Genomic DNA, 24072 nt, shown 5'->3' with positions numbered 1-24072 from the left:
TTGCTGGCTTCCCCAAGGTTCAGAGTGCCCTTGACTGTATGCACATTGCCTTGTGAGCACCTCGACAGAATGCTGAGGTTTTCTGAAACCGAAAGGGATACCACTCCATGAACGTACAGATCGTCTGCGACCATAGTCAGCACATCATGGCAGTCAATGCCCAATAATCTAAGGAGCATCCATGATGCTTTCATTGTGTTTGAGAGCAGTGTCTAAACAAATGATAAAGAGAGGGAAGATAGATTATGAAAGTAACTAGCACGAAATATAAAAACAGATAGTAAGAGGGTTTCTACAGATATATAAAAAGGAAAAGAGTGGCTGAAGTAAATGTTGGTCCCCTGGAGGATGTGACTGGGGAATTAATAATGGACAACAGAGAAACGGCAGAGACGTTGAACAAATATTTTGTATCGGTCTTCACGATAGAAGACACTAAAAATATCCCAATAGTGGATAATCAAGGGGTTATAGGGAGGGAGGAACTTAATACAATCACTATCACTAATGAAGTAGTACTCGGTAAATTAATGGGACTAAAGGCAGACAAGTCCCCTGGACCTGATGGGTTACATCCTAGGTCTTAAAAGAAGTGACTGCAGAGATAGTGGATGCATTGGTTGTAATCTACCAAAATTCCCTGGATTCTGGGGCTGTCCCAGCGATTTGGAAAACCGCAAATGTAACTCCTCTATTTAAAAAAGGAGGCAGACAAAAAGCAGGAAACTATAGACCAGTTAGCCTAACATCTTCATTGGGAAGCAGTAGTGGAACATTCGGAAAAGCCTAATTCAATCAAATAAAGTCAACATGGTTTTATGAAAGGGAAATCATGTTTGAAAAAATTGCTGGAGTTCTTCGAGGATGTAATGAGCAGGATGGATAAGGGGGAACCAGTGGATGTGGTGTATTTGGATTTCCAGAAGCATTCGATAAATTGCCACATAAGAGATTACTGCACAAGATAAAAGCTCAGAGTTGGGGGTAACATATTAGCATGGATTGAGGATTAGCTAACTAATAGAAAACAGTCAGGATAAATGGGTAATTTTCCAGTTGGCAAACAATGACGAATGGGGTGCCGCAGGGATCTGTGCTGGGGCCTCAACTATTTACAATCTATATTAATGACTTGGATGAAGGGACCGAGTGTAATGTAGCCAAGTTTGCTGATGATACAAAGATGAGTGGGAAAGCAAATTGTGAGGAGGACACAAATAATCCACAAAGGGATATAGACAGGCTAAGTGAGTGGGCAAAAATTTGGCAGATGGCGAATAATGTGGGAATATGCGAGATTATCCACTTTGGCAGAAATAATAGAAAAACAAATTATAATTTAAATGGAGAAAAATTGCACAGTGCTGCAGTACAAAGGGACCTGGGGGGTCCTTGTGCATGAAACACAAAAAAATATGCAGGTACAGCAAGTAATAGGGAAGGCAAATGGAATGTTGGCCTTTATTGCAAGGGGAATAGAGTATAAAAGCAGAGAAGTCCTGCTACAACTGTAAAGGGTATTGATGAGGCCACACCTGGAGTATTGCATACAGTTTTGGTCTCCGTATTTAAGGATATACTTGCATTGGAGGCTGTTCAGAGAAGGTTCACTAGGTTGAGTCCGGAAAGGAGGGAGTTGACTTATGAGGTTGAGCCTATACACACTGGAGTTCAGAAGAATGAGAAGTGATCTTATTGAAACTTATAAGATAATGAGGGGGCTCGACAAGGTGGGTGCAGAGGATATTTCCAATCATAGGGGAAACTAAAATTAGGAGACATAGTCTTAGAATAAGGGGTGCCCACTTAAAACTGAGATGAGGAGAAATTTCTTCTGAGGGTTGTAAATCTATTGAATTCTCTGCCTCAGAAAGCTGTGGAGGTTGAGTCATTGAATATATTTAAGGCGGAGATAGATAGATTTTTAAGCGATAAGGGAGTAAAGGGGTTATGGGGAGTGGGCAGGGAGGTGGAGCCGAATCCATGATCAGAGCAGCCATGATCTTATTGAATGGCGGAGCAGGCTCGAGGGGCCAAATGGCCTACTTCTGCTCCTATTTCTTATGTTCTTATGTTATATTCAAGTGTCAGCCATAAGGTCAGAGCTGGATGCTCGGGGACAAAGGTTATGGTATCACCACCTGGCTCATGACCCTCCTCCGGATCACTCAGACAGAAGCCGAGCATCGCTGTAACGAGAGCTATGCAGCCACACACATCGAACAGATTGGAGTGCTCAAGCAGCGCTTCAAATATCTGAACCACTCTTCAGGCTGCCTTCAATACTCCCCTCAGCAGGTCTCAGAGTTAATTGTGGTGTGCTGCATGCTATACAACTTAACTATCGTGATGGGACAGGAATTGCCAATGGGGATTGGAGGACTACCTCAGGAGGGGGGGAGGGAGGAGGAGGAGCAGGTGGTGGAGGAAGAGGAGCCTGGCAAGGAACCTATTGTGTATGAAATATTCTCACGAAGCAGAGTACTGTAAGCTGAAACTAGTATGACCTTGATCTCTTTATTATAACTCCATAGTGTCTAAACAAGGTAGCAAGCCTTTTGTACCAGCACAGCACAAGGTGTGGGTAACCTGTAGGACTCCTGCAATCAGGCCCTTTGGTGGCAACTATATATAGCTACATACATAACATCACTCCCTCCAAAGTCTTTGATACAACTATTTACAGGTTGAGACAGTCGGGTGCCTTTCGCTCAAGGGTTGATTGTCTCAGTTCGAAGCTGGGTGTGGGTGAGCTGGTCAGGGCATCGCTGCACTACAGTGCAGTGGGTCTGGATGCACTGTCCCGGGGACGGGTTCTTCTTCATGGTTGGTGGTTGGGCGTGTTGTGGTGGGTCGTCAATGTTGATGTCTTCTTCCGTTTGTTCCTCGTTGTCGGTGAAACGCAACCTGGTTTGATCAATATGCTTTCTGCACGTTTGGCCATTTGTCAATTTGACTACAAACACCCTACTCTGCTCCTTGGCCAAAACAGTGCCAGCAACCCACTTAGGACCTGGACCATAGTTGAGCAAACACCGGATCATTCACATCAATATCACAAGTTACAGCCGTGCAGTCATGATACAAGCTCTGCTTTTGCCGCTGGGTTTCCACATACTCATTGAGGTCTGGGTGGACTAGGGAGAGCCTTGTCTTGAGGGCCCTCTTCATAAGCAGTTCGGCGGGCAGGACCCGTGAGCGAGTGAGCTCGTGTCCGATAAGCGAGCAGAATGTGAGACAAGCGGATCTGCAAGGAGCCATCCGTCACTCGCTTCAGGCTCTGCTTAATCGTTTGGACTGCCCATTCAGCTTGGCTGTTGGAGACGGGCTTGAAAGGAGCAGACCTGACATGCTTGATGCCGTTGCGGGTCATGAACTCGCTGAACTCGGAGCTAGGTGAAACAGGGTCCATTGTCACGGACAAGGTCGTCGGGGAGGCTATGGGTGGCAAACATTGCCCTGAGGTTTTCAATGGTGGCTGTGGACATGCTGGATGACATTATCACACATTCAATCCATTTAGGAGTAGGCATCCACAACTACGAGAAACATTTTCCCGAAGAAAGGACCGGCTTAATCCACATGAATCCTGGACCATAGCTTGGAGGGCCATGACCACAGGGGAGCCTCCCTGGGCGCATTGCTCAGTTGTGAGCAACTGTAGCAGTGGTGCACGCATGATTCAAGATCTGAGTCGACGCCGAGCCACCGCACATGCGATCTGGCAATGACCTTCATCATGACGATGCCTGGGTGTGTATTGTGGAGGTTGCATATAAAGGGCTCCTGCCTTTTTTTGGCAAAACCATGCGATTACCCCATAATGAGCAGTCAGACTGAATAGACATTTCATCTTTGCGGCAACGAAAAGGCTTAAATTCGTCCTGCATTACCCCGTGAATGACTGACCAGTTCCTGCTTAGGACACAACTCTTTACTTGAGATAGCACTGGGTCCTGGCTGGTCCAGATTTTGATCTGGCGAGGCATGACGGGTGACCCCTCACTCTCAAAAGCCTCCGTGACCAATACCAAGTCTGCGGGCTGTTCCATTTCAACCCCGGTGGTGGGTAGTGGAAGCCAGCCGAGTGCATTAGCACAGTTGTCGATGCCTGGTCTGTGGCAAATAACGTAGTCGGACGCGGACAGTGTCAGTGCCCATCTTTGGATGTGGGCTGAAGCATTGGTGTTTATAACTTTGCTTTCGGAGAACAGTGAAATGAGCGGCTTGTGGTCAATTTCAAGCTCAAATCGCAGGCCGAATAGTCACTGGTGCATTTTCTTAACTGCATAAACGCACGCTAAGGCCTCTTTTTCAACCATACTTGGAAAGGCTCCTGGACGCATATGCAACCGGGTGAAGCTTCCCCGATATATTGGCTTGCTGTAGCACACAACCGATCTCGTAAAATGAGGCATCACAAGCTAGCACTAATCGTTTGCATGGGTCAGATTCTACAAGTAAATTAGAGCATAACAGGTTCCTAGCCTTCTCGAAGGTTGTCTCTCGAGATTTACTCCAAACCCAGTCATTACCCTGATGTAGCAACATGTGCAAAGGTTCTAACAACGTGCTCAACCCAGGTAGAAAGTTACCAAAATAATTGAGGAGTCCCAGGAACGAACGCAGCTCCGTCACATTTTAGGGTCTAGGTGCATTCTTCATGGCCTCCGTCTTGGAGTCCATGGACCTGATGCCATCAGCTGCGATCTTCCTCCCCAAAAATTCAACCTCTGGCGCCAGGAAAACACATTTGGAGCGTTTCAGCCCGAGTCCCACTCTGTCCAGGCGACACAGGACTTCTTCTAGGTTGTGTAGGTGTTCTGTGGTGTCACGACCGGTGATCAGGACGTCGTCTTGGAACGCGACAGTCCTCGGGACAGATTTTAGCAAGCTCTCCATGTTCCTCTGGAATATTGCAGCAGCCAAACGAATCCCAAAGGGGCATCGATCGATGGTAAATAAACAGTCCCTTGTGCGTGTTAATGCAAGTCAGCTTTTTCGAGGATTCAGCCAGCTCGAGTCATGTAGGTGGAGGTCAGGTCCAACTTGGAAAACGACTTCCCGCCCGCTAGTGTTGCAAATAGATCGTTTGCCTTCGGTAGTGGGTACTGGTCCTGTAGCGAGACTCGGTTGTAGTCCCCGCAAATTTGGACTGTGCCGTTCCTTTTCAAAACCGGGACGATGGGACTGGCCTATTCATTGAACTCAACAAGCGAAATGATTCCTTCACGTTGAAGACGGTCTAGCTCGATCTCTAATTTCTCCCTCATCATACAAGGGACTGTCCGAGCCTTGTGATGGGCAGGCTGTACATCCGAGACTAGGTGGATTTGCACCTTGGCTCCCGTGAAGTTGCCGATGCCTGGTTCAAATAGCGAGGGGAACTTGCTCAAGACCTGAGCACACGAGGTGTCATCCAATGACGACAAGGCTTTGATGTCATCCCAGTTCCATCTGATTTTTTGGAGCCAACTTCTGTCAAACAGCACTGGGCCATTGCCCGGAACAATCCATAAGGATAAATCAAGCACAGCTCCATCATATGACACCTTCACAGCCGCACTTCCAATGACTGGAATTAGTTCCTTGCTGTAGGTAGGAAGTTTTGCATTGACGGGGCTCAGCTTAGACCTCTGTGCCTTGTTGACCCACAATTTTTCGAAAGCCTTCTAGCTCATTATTGACTGACTCACACCTGTGTCTAACTCCATAGATACTGGAACACCATTTAGCTTTACTTCCAGCATTATAGGAGGGCTCTTAGTGAAGGTGTGCACCCCATGCACTTCGTCCTCGGGTTGAGTTGCCTGTTCTGCGTGATCCATGCCGGATCGATCATTCTCTGCCTCATGGTGTGTCGCAGCACGTCTGCACATTCGCTGGAGGTGCCCCATTGTTGCACAGCCTTTGCACATGTAGTGCTTGAATCAGCATTGATGGGCCCGATGATTGCCCCCACAGCGCCAACAAGGTGGTAATGGATTCACTTTCACCCATGGTGGCGGACTCAGTCACTCCAGGTTTTATAGCAGCAGGCAAACTGGCCCAGCCATGAGCAGTTCTGCCTGCTGGTGATGTTAGTTTGTGTTCAGTACTTGCCAGTCCCTTTGGGCCTCGATATTGAAAAGAGATCACTTTAGAGTTGTCGTCCGTGGACATAAATGCCTGGATGATCGTGATGGCTCTGCTCAGGTCTCGGTTTTCGGCAGCCAGCAGCTTGCAAAGAATGACCTCGTGGATGATTCCCAGTACGAAAAAGTCCCACAACATTTCCCCCAACGCAGCTCCGAATTCGCAGGGCCCAGCAAGACGTCTCAGGTCGGCGACAAATCCCACCACGTCCTGGCCCACAGCACATTGGTGCGTGTAAAGCGATATCTGGCCATGAGGATGCTCTCCTTCGGTTTTAAGTAGTCGCGGACCAGCGTGCACAGCTTGGTGTAATCCTTCTGTGATGATTTCATTGGGGAGAGGAGATTCTTGATGAGTCCGTATATTTTGGACCCACAAATAGTGAGGAGAACAGCCCTGCGTTTAACGGCGTTGTCGGCTCCTTCCAGTTCGTTGGCCATGAAGTACTGGTCAAGGCGATCAACGAAATCTTCCCAATCTTCCCCTTCAACAAATCATTCTAAAATACCAATGGCAGCCATGGTCGCATGAAAGTTCGTATTTGTTTATTCATCGGCAGTTATTGTGAATGAAATATTCTCACGAGGCAGAGTACTGCAAGCTGAAACTAGTATGACCTTGGTCTCTTTATTATAACTCCATTTCTAAACAAGGTAGCAAGCCTTTTATACCAGCACAGCACGAGGTGTGGGTAACCCGTAGGACTCACGCAGTCACATCCTCTGGTGGCAACTATATATAGCTACATACATAACAGAACCCATGCTACCACCACCACCACCACAACCACAGGGGAGGCATCGTGGAGGTTCTGTCACTGCAAAAACCTTACGTCGGCAGCTCATAATTGAATGCTTTGCTTGAGGAGCGAACAGCATGTTTGAGCGTTGCCTGGCCACTCTATCCCACCATGTTAACTATTCCCCCTCTTATTCTGCAAATAAGACACTACACAGGAATGGTTAAGGTGAACAAAAGAATTTATTAAACATCAACTTTGTAACGTAACCTTCATTGTGAAACTTTAATAAAATAATTAGCTGCATCCAGCAGTGTGATCATTCAACAACAACATAATCCAAAATATCATAATAGTGTGACATTAAACATACGATGCATCCAGCATCAACAACATTATGCAGCAACATAATATCCTGCCCCACTATGTTTTCCCACTGGCTTTTGCCCCCCTTCCCCCTCTCCCTTGCCTGCTGCTCCTACCCAAAGTGGCACCAAGATGGCATGCAGCAAGGTTGTCAGAGCACTGCTGTGTTGGGGAACGAGACAATGGAGACGCTGCCTGGGGACGCATTGGAACAGCTCATGGCTTAGAAGGCCCGGCTTCTGACTGGCGATCTTCATCGGCATCGCCAATCTCAGGTTGTTTGGGTTTGGGTGTGACAGTGGGGAACACAGAGTATGGCGGGAGGGTTTATGGCCTGCATCACCTGCCCAAGCTGAAGCAGAACTTGTGCCTGTGATACGCCATATTCCATAAGGGTTCGCGCCACACTCTCCGGGACTCCACTGACAATGCTGGAGGCCAGCAGCCTTGTGCGGGCATTGATGGCCTCGCAGGTATCACGGGTCGCACTGACAATTTGCAACCTTACCTACAGAATCGTCACTTTCAGACTGTTTATGCTCGCGGGAATCCTACCAAGACATCAAGGAGCTGACGGTTGACCTGGATACTCTCCCTGGACATTCCCACCATGTCCAGTTCCACGTTTGTCTGTCAGCAGACCAACTTTGCCGACTCACCCTCCAGAGAGATGGCATACGGGATTCAACCCCAGCATTGCGTTGCTGCACGCCACTAGTCCTAGTAGCCCCGGATTCGTCGAACCCCTAGAACATCATGTCGTCCTCAGAGGAGCCGAGTGCTGGTGGTGGAACAGAGGTGGATTGAAGCTGTGTCGGTTGATGCACTGGAGTCGACTCATCGGTATCCTCCTCCTCCAGACAATGGCCTGACGTGGAGTGGTCCCTCGAGGGCTGCTGTGCCTGTGGCTGGTCATCTGGAAGTAGAAAGCAACAGACGAGTGCTTAGCAGCAAGACATGAGGAAGGTCGCATAGCACAGGCTCATTTGAAAGACCACCACTACTCCATTATATCTAGTCCAGAGACACCGCATCACATTGCCCCAACTTATCCCAGGGAGTGTGCAGGACTTACCCTCAGTATCCAAGAGAGGTCAGTGCCCCCACTGGCATCTGCCCAACCAGTGACGCCGATGAGGCCTGCCACTCTGTCCTCAATGTCCGTGAATGGCAGGGTCTGAGGCGGACCGCCGTCTGTCCGCACCTGCTCCCGGCGATTGTGAGACTTCATGGTCTGCAAAGATGAAGATGGGAATGGTTACAAGAGGGTCCATCTGCTCGTGGCACAAGGCGGACCGCCGTCTGTCCGCACCTGCTCCCGGCGATTGTGAGACTTCATGGTCTGCAAAGATGAAGATGGGAATGGTTACAAGAGGGTCCATCTGCTCGTGGCACAGATGGACCACTTATACCATACTGTCTGAATGTAATACAGTCCTCTGTTTAATGGCCTTGGAAGTTGCACGTGGTTCATCAGTAGGACATCGAAGTGCGGAGCCATCTTATGAGATCTCAGAAAGCAATCTTAATAATGTGTAAAGATCATTCATGGCAAATAGAGTGCCGAACTAAGTCTAACTATGTGTCATGCATTTTAGGAGGCAACCCATAGAGTGCTGAGAGGCACCACCAGCAGGAGAATAAATAGTGTGTCAGATTTATAATTGAAGGAGTGCATGAATTAAAATTGTACTCACTCTAACGACCCTTGAAAGTTCATTAAACTTCTTTTGGCATTGTGTGCCAGTGCTCGATTTCCCTCCAAATCCTTTTTATAAAAAAAAAAATTGATGGCAGTGGTCTAGATCCACCCCTACGATGCAACTCCTGTCATCTTCTTCCCACAGCCCCCACTAGAGCTTCATTAGCCTCGTGGCTGAATCGCCTGGCACGCTGTCTCAAATAGTCATCCTCCTTCATCAAAATCCAAATGTAAAATGGCTGATTCAGCCCCGGGTGCACTGTGCATGCACGCGGCTGCGCCCTGCATTAGCGTTTGCGACCGGACAGCAGACCACAAGCAGCAGCGGGGAAGCAAAATATTTTTTTACGTGCGCAGAACGGACGATTTTTTTTTTTTTTTTTTATAAAAGCGCCGGAACCCATTGTGTGGTGCAACGCCAGAGGTGACACTAACGCTCCTCGTGAACTTTCATTTGGCGAAAGTTCCTTGCTTTGGCGCTAACGTTAACCCAGTGCTAAATCTTTGAATCTGCCGCAAATTGTGCCCGGAAACGGGCAAAAACACAAAAAGCCGAAAATCCAGCCCAAAGAGTTCCCGTTTTGAGCTCTTGAGAATGAGTTAGTGTAGGATGCAGGGAAGAGAAAGGTAGTGTTTTTGGAGCTTAATGAGAACAAGACAGGAATGTTCAGAGGAGTACTGACCATCATGGTATTAATAAAATAAAGTCAAGAAAGGCTGCAATGAGAAAAAAAGAGCTTTCATCCATCAGATAATTTAAAGCATGAAGTTGTTCATAATGTTTGAATAGATTGGAGCTATTGGAAGAAAATTATTTATCATATCAAAATTGCAGGAAAAGTGAAGCAAAAAGGTCAATAGTCTCTACAGGAAAGTTAGCAACTGATCCATTAGAACAGAAGAGAGATGGAGAGGAGGATTCGCAGAAGTTACAGGTGCCAGCGCCAGGAGTGGCTGCTGAATGGGCAGCAAGACAGTAGTGTCCTTTCAATAAACCTGCATTTACCCGATGAGGCCAATTTTACAAATGCATGCCACTGATGGGGAACCTCACCAGCCAGCATCGCACTTATCAGGAAATTACTGGTGCTGCACATGATTTTCTGACGATTAATTTTAATGTGTGCACAATTTCTCGATATGGGTAGCTGGTCGACAAGGCTTCCAGTCAGTAGCGCACATTGAAAAATATGCCTTGTAATTTCATAACATAAAAACAGACCATCAGGAACACTGCAGGGCTATCACTACCTATAATGTACAATTGTGAAAAACATTATCCCACTGACTGGTATTTATTTACTGGAAATTATGATTTTCAAGTACTACAATGAGTTATTAGTGGTAGCCTCAAAAGTTAAAACTACAAAAAATGCAAGTTTAATCTAGAGGGTGATTATCTTCCTGTGTATCGGAGGTTAGTTTCAATGGCCCCAAGTTTCCACATGATTTGCTCCTGATTTTTAGGAGCAACTGGTGTAGAACGGAGTATCTTATAAATCGGAATTCTCGTCATTTAGTTTGCTCCAGTTCTAGTCAGTTAGAACAGTTTCACTTTGGAACAGAATTTTTTTTTCCAAAAGGGGGCGTGACCGGCCACTTACACCTGTTTTCAAAGTTTCGTCAGTGAAAACTTACTCCAAACTAACTTAGAATGGAGTCCTGTTTTCAAAGTTTCGTCAGTGAAAACTTACTCCAAACTAACTTAGAATGGAGTAAGTGAAGTTTTTTTAACGCTCAAAAAAACCTTGTCTACACTTTAGAAAATCAGGCGTAGGTTACAAATCAGGCGTAGGGAATGGGGGGGGGGGGGGGGTTTAAAGGGAAGTTTACAAACATTAAACACTTCAGTTTTACAAATAAAGAGCCATCATCAATAATAAATGATAAATACATCAATAAATCAAAAAAAAATTAATAAGAAATCATTTTTTTTTTTAAATCAATAAATAAAACATTTTCTACTTACCGACTGCAGCACCGGGAGCCCTCCAACACCGTGAGGGATGCCCCCCCCCAGTGTGTCTCTATCTCTCTGTCTGTCTGTGTGTGTCTCTATCTCTCTGTCTGTGTGTGTGTTTCTGACAGCGAGGGGGGGGGGGGGAGGGAGAAAGGAGATGGGGGGGGGGGGGGGGGAGGAAGGAGAAAGGAGATGGGGGGGGGGGGGAAAGAGGGAAGAGAGAGAGAAAGGAGATGGGGGGGGGGGAGAAAGGAGATGGGGGGGGGGAGAAAGGAGATGGGGGGGGGGAGAAAGGAGATGGGGGGGGAGAAAGGAGATGGGGGGGGGAGAAAGGAGATGGCGGGGGGGAGAAAGGAGATGGCGGGGGGGAGAAAGGAGATGGGGGGGGGAGAAAGGAGATGGGGGGGGGGGGAGAAAGGAGATGGGGGGGGGGAGAAAGGAGATGGGGGGGGAGAGAAAGGAGATGGGGGGGGGGGAGAAAGGAGATGGGGGGGGGGGAGAGAAAGGAGATGGGGGGGGGGAGAGAAAGGAGATGGGGGGGGGGAGAGAAAGGAGATGGGGGGGGGGGAGAGAAAGGAGATGGGGGGGGGGGAGAGAAAGGAGATGGGGGGGGGGGGGAGAGAAAGGAGATGGGGGGGGGGGGAGAGAAAGGAGATGGGGGGGGGGGAGAGAAAGGAGATGGGGGGGGAGAAAGGAGAAGGGGGGGGGAGAAAGGAGAAGGGGGGGAGAAAGGAGAAGGGGGGGAGAGAAAGGAGAAGGGGGGGGAGAGAAAGGAGAAGGGGGGGGAGAAAGGAGAAGGGGGGGAGAAAGGAGAAGGGGGGGGAGAAAGGAGAAGGGGGGGGAGAAAGGAGAAGGGGGGGGAGAAAGGAGAAGGGGGGGGAGAAAGGAGAAGGGGGGGGAGAAAGGAGAAGGGGGGGAGAAAGGAGAAGGGGGGGAGAAAGGAGAAGGGGGGGAGAAAGGAGAAGGGGGGGGAGAAAGGAGAAGGGGGGGGAGAAAGGAGAAGGGGGGGAGAAAGGAGAAGGGGGGGAGAAAGGAGAAGGGGGGGGAGAAAGGAGAAGGGGGGGGAGAAAGGAGAAGAAGGGGGGGGAGAAAGGAGAAGAGGGGGGGAGAAAGGAGAAGAAGGGGGGGGAGAAAGGAGAAGAAGGGGGGGGAGAAAGGAGAAGGGGGGGGGAGAAAGGAGAAGGGGGGGGAGAAAGGAGAAGGGGGGAGAAAGGAGAAGGGGGGGAGAAAGGAGAAGGGGGGGGAGAAAGGAGAAGGGGGGGGAGAAAGGAGAAGGGGGGGGGAGAAAGGAGAAGGGGGGGGGAGAAAGGAGAAGGGGGGGGAGAAAGGAGAAGGGGGGGGGAGAAAGGAGAAGGGGGGGGGAGAAAGGAGAAGGGGGGGGGAGAGAAAGGAGAAGGGGGGGGAGAGAGAAAGGAGAAGGGGGGGGAGAGAGAAAGGAGAAGGGGGGGAGAAAGGAGATGGGGGGGGGAAGAAAAGAGATGGGGGGGAGAAAAAGGAGAAGTAGGGGGGGGGGGGGAAAGAGAAAGGAGAAGTGGGGGGAGGCTGAACGGGCCGGGCCCAAGACTTCGGGCAGGGCCCGTCCCCAGCACCAGATTTACAGGTAGGTGGCGTTGGGTCGGGTGGGGGGGAGCGCAGGTCAGGGGGGTGGTCGGTTCGGTACGGGTCGGGGGGAGGGAGGGAGAGGGAGGTCAGCTCGGGGGGAGGGAGGTCAGGTCGGATCCGGTCTGGGGGTGGGGGGTAGGGGGGGTGGGAGCCGGAGTCGGGTCAGTGTCTGGTCCGGAGGCTTGGGGGGGGGGGGGGGGGTGGGCGGGAGTCGGGTCGGGTCCAATCCGGGGGGCCGGGTCCGGTCCGGGGCGGGGGAGCGGGAGTCAGGTCGGTGTCGGGTCCGGTCCGGGGGGGAGCGGGAATAGGGTCTGTGTCGGGTCCGGTCCGGAGGCGGGAAGCGGGAGTCGAGTCGGGTTGGGAGGAAGCAGGAGCTGCCGTGGGAGGAGACTTTTTCACAAGCCCCAGTGAGGCCATTCGACCAGGGCTAGGGGCTGCGTGCTTCGGGCCCCTCCCACACAGTTTTGGGCGCCTGGAGCTACTGAACATGTGCAGAGGTCCCGGCACTGTTTTCAGCGCAGGGACCTGGCTCCGCCCCCTACAGCTCCTGCTGCGCTGCGCCGAGGGCCAGAGGCCTGCAGGGAGCTGGAGAATCTGGAGGGTTTTTTTTTAGGCGCACTTTGTGGCGCGAGAAACGGGCGTCCAGGTCGGGACTGCACCATTCTAGGCGCGGCTCGAAACTTGGGCCCAATGACTCAATTTCTTGTTTCAAAGGCAGTATTAAATTAGAAACAGCTGTTGCTTTCTCTCCTTCAACACACAAATCAAATTATATTATATCTTTCAAAAACTATTAAGTCAGGTTTTTCTAAACAAGGGTGGGGGGGCGGAGGGGATAAATATATGTTTTTTGCAATTTCACATTAGTGCTATAACGCAGCACACAAAACTTACATTTGAATGGAAGGTGGATCAAAGCTAAATTAATCTGCAGCATACCATGGATGAGTTTACCTGTCTGTGCAAGAGGTACGCTTGCCGATTGCCAGTCCCTTCTTGCTTGGACATAGAAAAAGATAACTGATGTGAATATGGCAAGCTAACCATTCTTGGCTGAGAAACAGGCCTTGGGATGACATTTTTCTACAAACCTGTTCCCACCTCCAACATGGATTAACAGAGCACAACATAAAATAACAAAATAAATTGTCTTAAATTTTAAAAAAAGGGCTCAAATAGATAGAACATAATCTATTTTTTTTAAGTTGCGAAAGAAGACACCTTAAAGACCTACAAGAAAAAAGGATGACGGGATATAAAATGGTGTGAATATGAAGGGTTAATATTATTGTAATTCAGCATTTCCTGTTGTTCGATCAGCTTCATTAGAGTAAGACCAGTGCTATTTCCAGTGTTACAGAATGTAAACTAAAAGCTTACAAACCAATTGGCCCACAAAGACCGGAGTTTGGACCTATTGGCTGTAAAAGAGGTAAATATCATGGAGTTGATATTCCATTGGCCCTGCTCCATCGGCAGCAGTGTGGCTGCGTGAGATTTACATGTACAGACTCAGAGGCACACTAAACTATCCAAAATCATTGTTTTAGTCAAGGATATCATGCCTGTAAAGAGAGGGAGGGGGAGAGCAGCAGATGATACCTGCCCCAAAGGAGGCCTGGAATATCGGAATGGCATCATGCTGCTCTGAAGCAGCAGAAGTCATCTGGGAAGGTCTAACAGAAACACGACCAACATTCCTTCATCGTCGCGGAGTCAAAATCCTGGAACTCCCTCCCTAACAGCCCTGTGGGAGTACCGTCAACACAAGGACTGCAGCGATTCAAGGCGGTGGCTCACCGCCACCTTCTCAAGGGCAATTAGGGAAGGGCAATTAATGCTGGCTTTGCCAGCGACGCCCACATCCCAGGAATGAATAAAAAGATATATATATTGGGTGGGGCTGAGGGATGTGTGGAGAGGGAGGAAAGAGGCTTACATGCATTTTTCAGTTCTCTTGCCTTTTCCTAACTTTATGATCATAATTTTTCCCAATCTGCAACCACTGGTTTGCTTGGAGGAGTGAAGAACAGTTTCTATTAATCTCAAGCTAAATACCAGGGGGTGCATTTTTATCCATTACCTTTAAGTATCCATCTTGAAACTGCTTTGACATTCATACTGAATAAGTGGGAATAGTGCCAGTATTAACATAAAATACACGCATATCGTAAAGTTATATCATATTAGACATGATTTTGCTGCACTGAATCACATTTTATTTCCACTGTAAACTCCAGCGTAAACATACACAGCTGCAAACAATAGCTGATGGAGAGAGTTCGGAGTGTCCATGCCAGAACATATAGGAACTGTGAATAGTTTATCATAACAGTTCTGAACCTTTTGCCTTGGACCCAAATATCTCCAATATGGCAGATGTAAAAATCCACACCAACACAGATAAAACTACAAGCAAATGAGTAAAATAATCTTGTGCTGGCTTCTACAATTCCTAACCAAAAAACGTGTATTTATATCGTACTTTAACATAAAGGGACATCTCAAAGTGTTTCACAAACAGATGTAAGAAAACAAATGGGAGAGCAGAATTTAATGCAGCCCAGGATCTATGTGGCAAAATTATGGACATTAGTGTTTAAGGAGGGTGGAAGGCAGATGCTGGAAGGCCACTAAGGAGATAGTTAAGTAGTCAAGTCTGGAGCTGATAAAAAGGCAATAAGGGTTTCAGCAGCAGAGGGGTTGAAGTAGAGGTGGAGGCAGATAATGTTGTGTGGGTAGAAATGGTATTGATGGCTTGTATGTGGGGTTAAAGCTCAGTTCCGAGTTGAACAAGATGTCAAGATCATAAATGGTATGGTTAGAGTGGCTGGGAGCGGAATGGAGCCAGTGCCAAGGGAAGAGAGTTTGTGATGGGGGACAAAATAATAGCTTCAGTCTTCCCAACATTGAGCAGAAGGAACTTTTGGTTCATCAAAGATTTGATGTCAGAGAAATTGTCTGACAGTAAGGAGGCAGTCAATAGGTCGAGAGCAACGATGGAGAGAAAAAGCCGAGTATCCTCAGCATATATGTGAAAGCTGATCCTATGTTTGCAGATGATGTTGCCAAGAGCAGCATGTAGATATGCAAGAAGTGGCGACCAAGGATGGATCCTTGGAGGATCCCAGGGGTAATGACGCAGAGTGGGAAGAGAAGCCATGGCTAGAGATGCTCTGGCTGCATTGGAATAGTTAGGTATGGAACTATGAAAGAGCAATCCCAAAAAGCTGGATGACAGAAGAGAGGTATTGGAGGAGGATGGCATAGCCAATGGTATTGAATAGTGCAGAAAAACAAGGAGAAGGGTTAATGCGCCACTATCACAATCATAGTGAAATTTGTTTGTGACTTTGGCTAGGGCCGTTTCAGTGCTATGAGAAAGGTAGAAGCAGACTAGAGGGATTTGAACAGCGAGTTATGGAATAGGTGTGGATGGGAATGGACCTGGGAGACAATGATACATTTGAGGACAGTAGATTGAGAAATGAGGTTGGAAATGGGACAGTAGCTGGTAAGTAAAAAGGGAGGGGGGTGATGACAGCATTTTTGCAAAGGTGAAGGACAGTGTCTCAGGAAAGGAAATCATTGACGAATGTCAGTTAGCATGGGGACCAGGGAAAGAGAGTTACATGGCAATAGTTGAGTAGGTACGAGATTGGAGGAAGGAGGTGGTGCATCACATGGATGAAATGAGCTTGGAGGGGGCAAGGAGGATGGGAGAAACTGCAAAATGATGAGTGTTTAGGACCGGAGTGGGTAGGGTGGCTGGGGCTGAGGGCCAGAAGAAACAGTGGAGGCAACTGCATGGATGGTCTTGATCTTAATAAAGGGGCAGGGAAGAGGGAGTTTTTAAATCCTGGAAAAAAGGAGCCTGGAGGATGCCCTCAAGGATGATACTGGAATAATAGGATGATCTGAATATCTTGGTGAATATCACACAGAATCAGAAAGATACAACTGTAACTTACCATTGAATTGATTAATCACTACCTCAGGAGAAGTCAAGTAATACTGATCACAAAGCATTTTTGCACTTTCACAGGCATCTGCAAATCCACCAAGACATAGGAACATGTTACTGTCCACTTAATTCTTACAATCAGAATTACACTCACCTAATATATACTATATTGTTATAATCCCTTTGTATTATTAAAGCAAGGTCAACCTTTTGAGCATTAAAGATTTAAAATACACATCCAGCAACACATTTCTCTTGGAGGAATAGGATCATATTTTTGGACTGAACAGATTAGTGTGTGATAGAGTTGGGTTATTTTTGACCCTTCAAAGTTCAACATTAGAAAATCATTTCTTACACACAACAAATAGATTGGTCGGATTTTCCCACTACAGAGCATGGGGGTTTGGGGGCGGGTCGGCAGTTAAAAGTCCGGAAATTGACAGCGAGTTTCCGACGCACGGTCATCCGCATTTAACTCGGGTGCATTTCAAGGCGTGCCACGGACCCACTCGGGGAGGCAGGTGACCTCATTGAGGTACTTAACTGTTCGTTTACAGACCCTTAACTGCCTTTTTAACCTCCGGTTTTGGCTTTAATTTGTTGCGCACAGGATTCATACATCTCCGGAACTTCACCTGTAAAGGGGAGACAGAAGCTCTGTGACCTTTGTGTGAGTTCATTAAGCGACAGCTGGAAAACACACAAATACTCCAACATTACACCTGCTTCCTTGCCTAAGGGAAAGGCTCTTGCTGACACCATTTTGTGCAGAGATTTAGCTTTCAGGAGTTTACAGGTCATTTCTGCAAACTCAGAAGACACTCTCACCACATTGCTAGTCACTATCACTAGCATTGAAGGATTGTGCCTCTGATCCCTGCTATCTATTAGATCAGCATGGGTGCCGTTTATGCTCACAATCAGACCAAGATTAGCCCCAGCACCAACACCACCATCCATACCAGCAACAGCAGCATTCTCAACGACCTGATGCTCCACAGAAGAGAGGGTTGTCAAGCACAGGGGTGCAATGCAGTGGAGGCGATATCCCCAGCACTGGGTATACAGTCAGAGCATGAGCTTCCTGGACATGACTAAACAGCTGTGCTCAGGAGGTTCAGGCTATTGTGACAAGTCGTCGCAGACATTTATAGCTTGCTGGAACAAGACCTGCGGCCCAGAGGACCCGACAGACATGCCTTACCAGTGGCTATCAAAGTCACCACCACCCTCAACTTCTTCACCTCAGGCTTCTTCCAGGAATCTGCAGCAGACATTTACAGGATCTTGCAGTCAGCCGTCCACAGATGCATCACCCGTGTGACAGATGCCATGTTTCACAAGTGTAAACCTTGCCACTGATGAAGCCAGTGTTACTGAGCGGCTGCTCGGATTTGCGCCTCTGGCTGACTTCCCACAGGTGTAGGGCGTCATCGACTGCACACGTGGCCATCAAGGCACCTCCACATCACCTAGGAGTGTTTGTGAACTGCAAGGGCTTCCACTCCCTCAATGTACAGCTAGTCTGCAACCATAAAGCTCATGCCTGCGTACACCAGATTCCCCGGCAGCTGTCATGACTCTTTCATGCTGCGCCAGTCCACCCTTCCTCTGCTCTTCGCACTGCCAAACAGACTTACCGGCTGGCTGCTCAGAGACAAGGGCATTCCACTGAAGAAGTGGCTGATGACACCCTTGAGGAGGCTGAAGAGTGTTATAATGACAGCCACATGTCAACATGCAAACAATCGGTATGATGATGCGCTTCAGATGCCTGGACAGATCTGGAGGAGCCCTTCAGTACACACCAGCTAGGGTCTCCAGAATCATCATATACTGCATACTGCACAACATAGCGCAGCAGCGAGGATTGGAGCTGCAGGAGGAACAAGGCGCAGAGAGCACAGCCTTTTCAGAGGTGGGCGAGGGCAAGGGGGGCCGCGGCCGAGGTGGGCGAGGGAGAGGAAGAAAAAGAGAAGGTACACGAGGACGAGGAAGAGGAAGAACCACCTGAGGTGGAGATGGCACAGCAGTGATACACATTGCTGCCCAGGATGGCCTCAATGGCCAGATTTACTTAGCTTGCACCAGTGCACCCATATGGCTCCCAAATGTTGTACTAACTGCCCATCCCCACCTCCCCCCCCGCCCCCAACACCAAAAAGCAGTCTCACAATGACCAAGCCATTCCTGTCACCCAAACTCCCTTAGCTCGAGGTTAAGTAAGCCTCACCATTCACTCCGTGACAGTCATTTCCCAGGTAGCAGACAAAAATGGACAAGGTGGGAAAGTTGTACAAATAAATAAATTTGTGCTTTTTTTGTTTCCACGTGCGTCTACTAGGTGCAACCCCTGTGGCTTCAGCAGAGGTAGAGGCAGGCTGCTTACTTCCCTGCTGCAACTGCTTTGACACGTTTAGCAGAGGTCCTCTGGGTTTTGCAGCCTGTGAGGGGCCCGCCAAAGACTGTTCCCACTACGATTGTGTAGGGGCAGACTCAGCCATCGGGATCCGAGGAAGCATATGGGGCTCTGACCGAGAGGGAGGCAATGAGGGAGAATTGGGAGCGCTCTGAGAAGAGCCCCCACTTCCATGTCCCCTCTCACCATCATCCCTCTCATGGGCAATCCGCACTTACCTGCTAGCAAGGAGAACACCCTGCTAGCAGTTAAGTGTGGCAATGAACGTCCAAGTCTACATTAGTATCCGTTCCTGGAGATGAGGTCATTGAGTGTCTGCACTCTATTGTTCACAGCAAGCACATTCTTGTTGAACTGGCGCATTTGCTGCTCCATGCAGGTGGCCATCCTTTCTATGGAATAGCACATAGTCACCATTGCCTGTGCGATGGTGGTGCTCATGTTGGAGATGGATTCCTCCATTCTTTGTACAGTCGCACACATTGCGGTGACACGCACATCTGGATGCAGGTGAATGTGGCATTGCACTCACCTCTCCTGATCTCGTGAAATCATTGAATCATTTGCGGCACTGGATCCACGTCCACCTCACCACATCCCTGCTGCTGACCTCCTCTACGATCTCTAGCCATGGCCTCTTAATGTCTCTGGCTGGTCTTTTTCAGCTATCCGCAGGGAAGAGGACCTCGCTGCGTGCTCTGACTCCCTGGACCAGCACTTCCAGAAAGGTATCAGGGAATCTTGGTGCAGCCTTCTGTCTGTCTCCGTGACCACAGAAATCTCAATATCATGCAGCAATTTGTAGCTCTTTCAAATACCTGCATCTCTCCTATAGCAATCTTCAAATGAAATATGTACAAGGCTGCTTTAAACATCTGCGCTGAAAACGAGTCATTGGTGATGTCATCAGACCCGCTCCATTTAATTGGGCTGGGAAACCCGCATGACTGTTTCAACTGCTATGGAGTTAGACGCAGCGCAGAATGTGCTGTTGAAAACTTTGGGATGATGACCCGTTACTCGCCCCTACACTCAGGTAAAGATTCCGGCTAATGACCTTGTGCAACTTTTCTTGAACTGCATGTACACTATAACAGAAAACAAGGCCTGTATCAGAGATGAAACTAACAGGAGTGATAATGTGTCTAATCAATCGAACTCAGTGGTTTAATTCTGGCAATCTCAATGAGATGCAAAGTGTATTAAATATGAATAGAACATTACAAAATATCAAATCTCGTCAGGAAGGAGACCACAGCTATTCCATTCAGAATGTCACTAGGCAGTGGTTTTATTTGAAACATCCTGAAAATTATGGATGGGGGTTAGAGATAAGATATGAAATTGGTCTTTGGAGGTAGCGCAAAATAGCCAATAACCAGTAGTTTTACAGCATGCCTGATTTTCGTTTCCTACCACCGAAGATTAATTTCAACCCCGTTATATGCTTTCTCCTCCTTCTGGTTCACCGAGACACAAACTTCCTTAATTGGACAAGCTGGACTGTGACACCACCACCCCCCCATCCAATGTCTGAGCACAGTGCAACAGAATATCAGTGTCCCTCCTCCAAAAAGTGCCTGGTTTGTTCTCAACACTTCTCACAAGCACAATGGAGATTTGGAACTTGGTGGAGTGGGGGAAATCAAATCTACATTCTGTTGCTGTACGCCAGTTCTTGAAATGCTCCAGAATTTAGAAGGAAAATAAACTGGGACATTTTCCTGTCATTTAACTGGAATGATAGATTCCCCTTTTAAAAAAAATAAGCATTCCACAGAGAATTGCACATTCTCACAATGTCATATCAGTTGCTTCAATAAACAGCATGTCAAATAAATATCTTATAAACTTATATTTCCATATGGTTGATTATAGTGATGTGATATAGATAACCAGATGCTAGAACAAATCAGTTACTGGATTTCATGCTATGCTTTACCCACCTTTCACCACTTCTACCACATCGCAGTTAGGGTCAATGCCACCTATGTGTTTGGGATGGGCTGGGTTACTTCGGCCATCAAAAACAAGGGCTGGTATGATAATAAAGGAAGATAAAAAAAATCATTTTTAATGACTTTGTTGTGTTACATACCAAGAAATTCTTATTCAGAACAGAGGTTTTAAATAATCAGCACCTTTATTCAGTTCTAAATTTCAATAGGATGAAGATATGAAAAGCTATGACCCAAGCTATTCTGATGCATGATTTAAATTACTGACAATATCTATTCAACTATTAAATAATAACGAATTTTATTCCAAAACCAAATTAGTATGTAGCCAACTCATGTTACTATTAGCACCTTATACTTTTAGGCAAGATATTAATCCTTGGTTAATATGACCAGAAGTGCAAGTGCAGCACTATCTAACCTGAAAACAAGATTAAATTTTGTGGGCCCAAATATTTTATATCTATCATGATGCAAACAACAAACATATTACTGTCAATTATTTCCAATCTAATTTTAGCAATCGTTTAAGATTTCAAGGAAACAATTCCCAAATAAACTTTTGATAAATAGCAACAAAGGGATAATAAATGTAAAAAGGGAATAAGAAAAAAAACTTGCAATGCGAACAGCAAAAAATTTTATAAATATATTAAGAAAAAGAAAGTGATAAGGGGAATGCAAGGCCATTAAACTATGATGCGGGTAAGATTATAATGGACAGTAAGGAAATAAAGACTTATTAAAAAAGTACTTTATATCCATTCGGTCAGTAGAGGAAGAGGAAAAAATACCAGCAACACAATGGAACCTAAAAATAAGTCAGGGGGGGAACTTATTGGAATTCATACATGTAAAAATATGGTAATGGAGAAAATAATGGGACTTAATAAATACAACTCTTCAAAATGTGTGGCTTGGTAGTCAGTGCCAGGTTTTTGAAACAGCTATTTTGATAGGCAATGGGTACGCCTGACCTCTTTAGCTAAAACAATGTGATTTTCAAAGTTTTGTAACATTTATTTAATTTCTAATCATTACTGTATACCAAATAATTTCTGACCTGAAAATATAGGAATAAGAGTACGTCATTTAGTCCCTTGAGCCTGTTCCGCCATTCAGTCAGATCATGACTGATCTGCACCTCAACTCCATTTACCCACCCTTACCTAACAAATCTAGCTATCTCAGTCTTGAAAATTTCAATTGACCTAGCATCCACACAGTCTTTTGGGAGTGTATCCCAGATTTCCACTAACTGATTTCACTCCTAAATAGTCTAGCCATCGAGGAGGTGTGGGCTGGTGCTTGGAGTTCGGATTCCCATTGTACACAGCCACACCTCCGGGGTCTACGCCACATTCCAGGTCGTGGGAGCCTTCTTCACTTTGCCAGATTTTCCATGCGACCCTCCCCCCCGTTATTCAGCTGTAACCATTTACACCTCCTGTGGACCCACCTTTTGTTTCTTTACTTGTTTCCCGCCCCCCCGCCCCACCCTTTTGCCTTGAATCATTATCCCTTTGGTCATTTAATCACGACTGCTTTCCACCCCATCACAGACCTTTCACTTTTCTGCTCGCACCCCCATCCATTTCCCTGGCTCTGTACTTGCTTAAAAAGTGATAAAAGTTTATCATCCTGAAATGTTAACTCTGGTTCTATCTCCACAGATGCTGCTTGATCTGCTGAGTGTTTTCCAGCATTTTGTGTTTTTATTTCAGATTTCCAGCATTTTGTTTTTGTACCAATCCTTTTAGTTGTTTTGACATAGCAACAACGAGCAACATATTGCTAGTTAAAATACAATTATAGTAAGTTGCCTGTGTTCACTAAAGTTCTCTGAGGTTTTCTATTTATACTTACTGTGCTGGTTGATGAGCATGCGGATAGAGATTCGGCTCAAATAAAATCGGTCTAGGAAGTACTGCACATTCTGATTAGTTACAGGATCCACACCAAAATGCCTCCTTATACTCTACGACATCCTGGGCCATAGTTGGGACCACATCATTGTGCCGATTTCGAATGTTGATAAGTGTATTTGAAAAGCTAAAACACACCATAGAAACTATTATAGATAGATGATTTATCACTTGAAATAGCTCCACTTAACTGATGCTGAGAATAACCAAGACAGGAAGCCTAAAATGTCACATTACCATGCTTAATGAGTTCTTTAGCTCACTAGTTGAACTCCTGTGACATTGCATATGGGAAGTCAAGACCAACAGCTGTATTCAGGTCAAGCAGGGTTATAGGTCAGAGGTATAACTGAACCCAGGCAGCGGGGAACAATTAAGGTGAAGACAGGATGATACAAGTGGGAAAAGAGAGGCGGCAGGGGGGGGGGGGGGGGGGCGGGCATGGACAGGGGTGTGAGAGAAGAGGATCATGAAGGATGTACGAGAGGAGGAAGAACAGATGGGGTTGTGTGATAGGAATAGGAGGAGGAGGATAGGGAAGAGGAGGGGCGATAGAGGCAAGGAGAAGGGAGTTTTGAATCATTTTTTTTCAAACTTTCCATTTAGTATATTATTAAAGAAGATTATGGAGAATATATTTTGGTCAACCACTAAGTGCCTTTGCAGTGGAGCTGCACGCTGACTCACTATTTTACTATGCTGTAACAGTAATGGCTTTTTGGAAGTAACATTATGTGACAAGTCTTTGAACGCTGTAAAGGCCCCTCAGAACATCACCTGTAAGTGTAATTGGTTCTGCAAGTAAGTGTTGATACTTTTAACATGGATTGTGCCACAGACAAAGATATGAGCTTTCAATGTATTTGATAAATATTGCAACCCTATATCATATAAATAGATTTATATAACTGATAAGTCAGAGGCTGCATGTTCCAAAAAGAACACTTCTTTTTAAACAATGTAACAGAGGACAATTTGCTGACTCACTACTTCCCAGCTATTACAATATCTTGTGTTATATACTCATAACATTTTATTGATAGCATAAGTGAATTTCTAGAATCAGATTGGAACATTAAAATGTATACTAAAAGTATGATGCAACTTACTCGGACAAAACTCTGTAATTATCAAGACTTTTATCCAAGAACTCCAGAATGTCAGTTAGACTTTGCACATACCTGAAAACAAAAAAAAAATACATATGGGAGAAAAAGTGTAATTTCTAAAACACAAAAATGTGAATACCTAGTGTATGGTACATTAAAAAAGGTTTGATATGCCAGTGAAATTTTTAGT

General features: G+C 46.6%; 1 protein-coding gene across 1 annotated transcript in view; it reads right to left on the bottom strand.

Annotated features, from left to right (window-relative positions):
• pdk4 (pyruvate dehydrogenase kinase, isozyme 4) overlaps window positions 1-24072 on the bottom strand; it is a 103102-nt gene that overhangs the window by 42513 nt on the left and 36517 nt on the right. The window contains 5 exon segments of the mRNA XM_070881058.1: window positions 16476-16553; window positions 20837-20926; window positions 22715-22811; window positions 22813-22900; window positions 23883-23954. Coding sequence (XP_070737159.1) covers window positions 16476-16553; window positions 20837-20926; window positions 22715-22811; window positions 22813-22900; window positions 23883-23954 — 425 coding nt within the window.

The sequence above is a fragment of the Pristiophorus japonicus genome, chromosome 5 (assembly GCF_044704955.1).
Source record: "Pristiophorus japonicus isolate sPriJap1 chromosome 5, sPriJap1.hap1, whole genome shotgun sequence".
NCBI lineage: Eukaryota > Metazoa > Chordata > Chondrichthyes > Pristiophoridae > Pristiophorus > Pristiophorus japonicus.
The sequence above is the reverse complement of the archived record's forward strand: the minus strand, read 5'-3'. Positions and strand labels throughout refer to the sequence as shown.